Genomic DNA, 3042 nt, shown 5'->3' with positions numbered 1-3042 from the left:
TGCCAAAGCATCGCCTTCTAAACTTGTCTACGCATACATATCGCGTACGCATTCCATACCAAATTGGGCATCCGAAAATGCTATTACGTCTATTTTTTGGCAAACCATTATTATTATTTATTTATTATTACGGCGTTTTAAGCCTAAAACTTAGATTATTAGAATTTGTAAGTACATTTTAATAGTAATAGGATGAGTCTTGGAGTCATCTTATTGGGAGGTTGGAAAGAACGTGTTGGCAGTCCTGCCCTTCTCCAAGACTTATGAATACATAGTTTAATTATTTATGTTATCGGAATGCAATAGATTCCGATCAACACATATGACTCGGATCTCAGAGTTATAAGGCACTTTTAATGGGAGGTTGGAAAGAACGTATTTCCAATCCTGTCTTGTTCCAAAACTTAAGATTACAGTTTTGTTATTTATGCGGTCGTAATGCATTTGATTCCGATCAACACAAAAGCTAGCAGCTCAGCAGAATGAGACACTTTTATCGGATGGCATACAATGATCTTCAGAACAGGATTCGCCTCGTATGGGGGAGGTTGGCAATTGAGTTGTAAAAGCTGTGAAGTATTATTATTTATTTTACCAGCCTCATGAAGCCCAAAACTATCAATAAATTGTACGATGTTTTAACCACAAAAAACGTTCCCTGTAGGTTTAGACGGGTATCACGAATAGGAGCAGTCATTTGCGGGGTATGAATCTTGTACGCTCTGAGACAAGCAGTCGACTAAAGAGAGGTGCCGGACAATTCATAATTTTCTCGAACTAACATGAGCTTTATACGAACAAGAAAATTAGAGTTCACCCAAGCGTTGTTTCCATTTCCATACAAAAGTTGTACCAGCGTATTTCTCTAGCCAGTTAGACATTTTCCTCCTGCAACAGGTAGAGACAACGGCGTTCGAGCTTTAGTATTAAAGTGATGTTCAGGACTCAGCGATGCCGGCCATCCTCATGGTTCTGACAATACAAGAGGCTTTTTGGATTTCCACCAACAATGCTGCCGCAAAGGACTATGGGTCTTGTAGCAGACCTTGTACAACAGATAACTGTCCGAATATACAACTTCGTCCTGAAATTGGAAATATATTTTTATAAAAATTTATTATGTAAAATAAAAAGGTAGAATTAATGTTTTTCTAATGTACGCCTTGTTTTATTTCAAAATAAATCGTCAATAAATCCAAGTTTGTATTATTATTGCAATATTATAATGTATCCATTTATTCAAGATAGAATGCATAGCATGTATGTACGTCTATATAACTCGAAAGTGCACTACCCTTCATTATCAATCGCTACATTTTGGACGTTTCCATGTTGCTATCGGTACTTTCTAGACAAAGCGTTAATGATTTTGTTTAAAAGCCGCACATTTCAAATTAGTATTCAACAAATTTTTGCGTAAGTGTAATTTATATACAAATTTAGTATATATAGTCAAGACGTATAAACATAAAATCCAGTGAATATATGCATTCTTCTTATGTAGCAGTCAATCATAACGTATGTATGTACATGCATACACACAGGTATCATACATATAGTAGGTATTTATCATTAAATATGCAAAAATTTAAAAGTACTTAAAAGTTATAGAGTTGTATCGTATATATTTTAAGATACGTATACTAAAATAACAGAATGCGTAGCGATGTTATTACATTTTATATATACTATTTTTTCGCATTTTCATTTTAAGGAATTCGACTTGCTGCATCACCTTTCCTTCGCTTGATCTGCTTTCAACCCTATTGTTAGATTTTTATTCCAAAAAATGTGATTTTAAATGTTTCAACATACCAAATGTACGGAAACGTTTAACTTTCATCACTTTCATGAGCTCCTCATCGCAAATAGCAAATTGCTTATTTTTCGGGTCATATAAATTGCGTTCTTTGATAATGGCCCAAACTTTTTTGACTACCTCGTGGCGTGGTAATGATTCAGCACCCATTAATGCGGACAGCTCAGGCGATAGATTGATTGCGCGTGTGAAGCCAGTTGACTTCCGTCCAGAACTGCCTCCACCACCGCCGCCAGCCTTCTTTTTTGCACCGGCTTTCTTTTTTGGCACTTCATAGTCTGAATCAGAGCCACCATCTGATTCAGATCCAGAATCGGATCCGTTATACGACTTTTTCTTCTTTGGCTTAGGTGCTGCTTTACGTGGTGTTGGTTGTGGTCGTTTTTTGTTCGCTGATTTCTTTTTTTCGACTTCCTCTTCAGAATCCTGTTCTTCCACTTCTTCAACTGAACCTTCACTTTCATCCTGTTGCTGATTAATAAAATCCATTACAATGCTATCGAATTCCTTCTTGCGGCTTAACAAGGAACAATTGAGCTTCTTTTCTACTTGTTCACGCACTTTCTTCGCCGATACGACGGAGAGATCTGCTGTCTTCAGTATAGCATTTATTTCCGTCTTCAAATCTTCTTTAGATATATCAGCCATTTTTATCACTATTTACTATAGTTTTGAATAAATTTAATAGTTTTATATATTAGTTCATTAATTATTTACTTAAAAGCGGTAGCGGCAAAGTTTTCGACAAAACGTGAAGCAAATAATGTGGAAGGCAACAAGGAAAAGACAGCGTCTCAATCATTGCATTTCGATAACTAGTTATCGATTCAAGCCGAATTTACCTACCAGAAAGTTGGTTACACCTCGTTTACATATGCATTAATCTATAATAAATCCAATAAAGGTCAAATTAAACTTCCTTAACCCTAACGCCATAGTTGTAACCATACCCATATCCATCTCCAATGTGATCGATTAATGGTGCCTTTACCAAAAAATCGTGCAAATTTCATAAAAATGAAGAAAACACAAACAATTACAAGCATATTCTCACTTGAAATGTTACACATTATAAACACTCCGCCAAATATACGACTGAACTACAAGACTGATACGGACAACGTCGGCCATATTTACAGATATTTAATTACAAATAAATTAGTACCAAACTCCACGCCTAAGAAAGAGGACGTGTAAATTAATGTATGTCATTCGTTGTTACT

General features: G+C 35.7%; 1 protein-coding gene across 2 annotated transcripts; it reads right to left on the bottom strand.

Annotated features, from left to right (window-relative positions):
- Positions 1-1010: 1010 nt before the first annotated feature.
- Non2 (upstream activation factor subunit spp27 homolog Non2) lies at positions 1011-2631 on the bottom strand. 2 transcript variants are annotated; one of them, XM_067756588.1, is made up of 3 exons: positions 2537-2631; positions 1816-2482; positions 1011-1084 (listed from the first exon to the last, which is right to left on the bottom strand). In XM_067756588.1, the coding sequence occupies exons 2-3, from the start codon at positions 2465-2467 to the stop codon at positions 1026-1028; spliced, it is 711 nt and encodes a 236-aa protein (XP_067612689.1). In that variant the 5' UTR covers positions 2468-2482; positions 2537-2631; the 3' UTR covers positions 1011-1025. The 2 variants fall into 2 exon arrangements, with proteins under 2 accessions (XP_067612689.1, XP_067612690.1); XM_067756589.1 differs by lacking the exon at positions 1011-1084 and having other exon boundaries at positions 1141-2599.
- Positions 2632-3042: the final 411 nt, after the last annotated feature.

The sequence above is a fragment of the Eurosta solidaginis genome, chromosome 5 (genome assembly GCF_040869045.1).
Source record: "Eurosta solidaginis isolate ZX-2024a chromosome 5, ASM4086904v1, whole genome shotgun sequence".
Lineage (NCBI taxonomy): Eukaryota > Metazoa > Arthropoda > Insecta > Diptera > Tephritidae > Eurosta > Eurosta solidaginis.
The sequence above is the reverse complement of the archived record's forward strand: the minus strand, read 5'-3'. Positions and strand labels throughout refer to the sequence as shown.

What these genes read in the sequence shown, in the direction of transcription:
- Non2 (XM_067756588.1), bottom strand. Translation starts at nt 2,467, where the DNA reads ATGGCTGATATATCTAAAGAAGATTTGAAGACGGAAATAAATGCTATA. An exon ending in TAAACGTTTCCGTACATTTG is followed by an intron (nt 1,085 to 1,815) that starts GTATGTTGAAAC and finishes TTCCAATTTCAG; the next exon opens with GACGAAGTTGTATATTCGGA.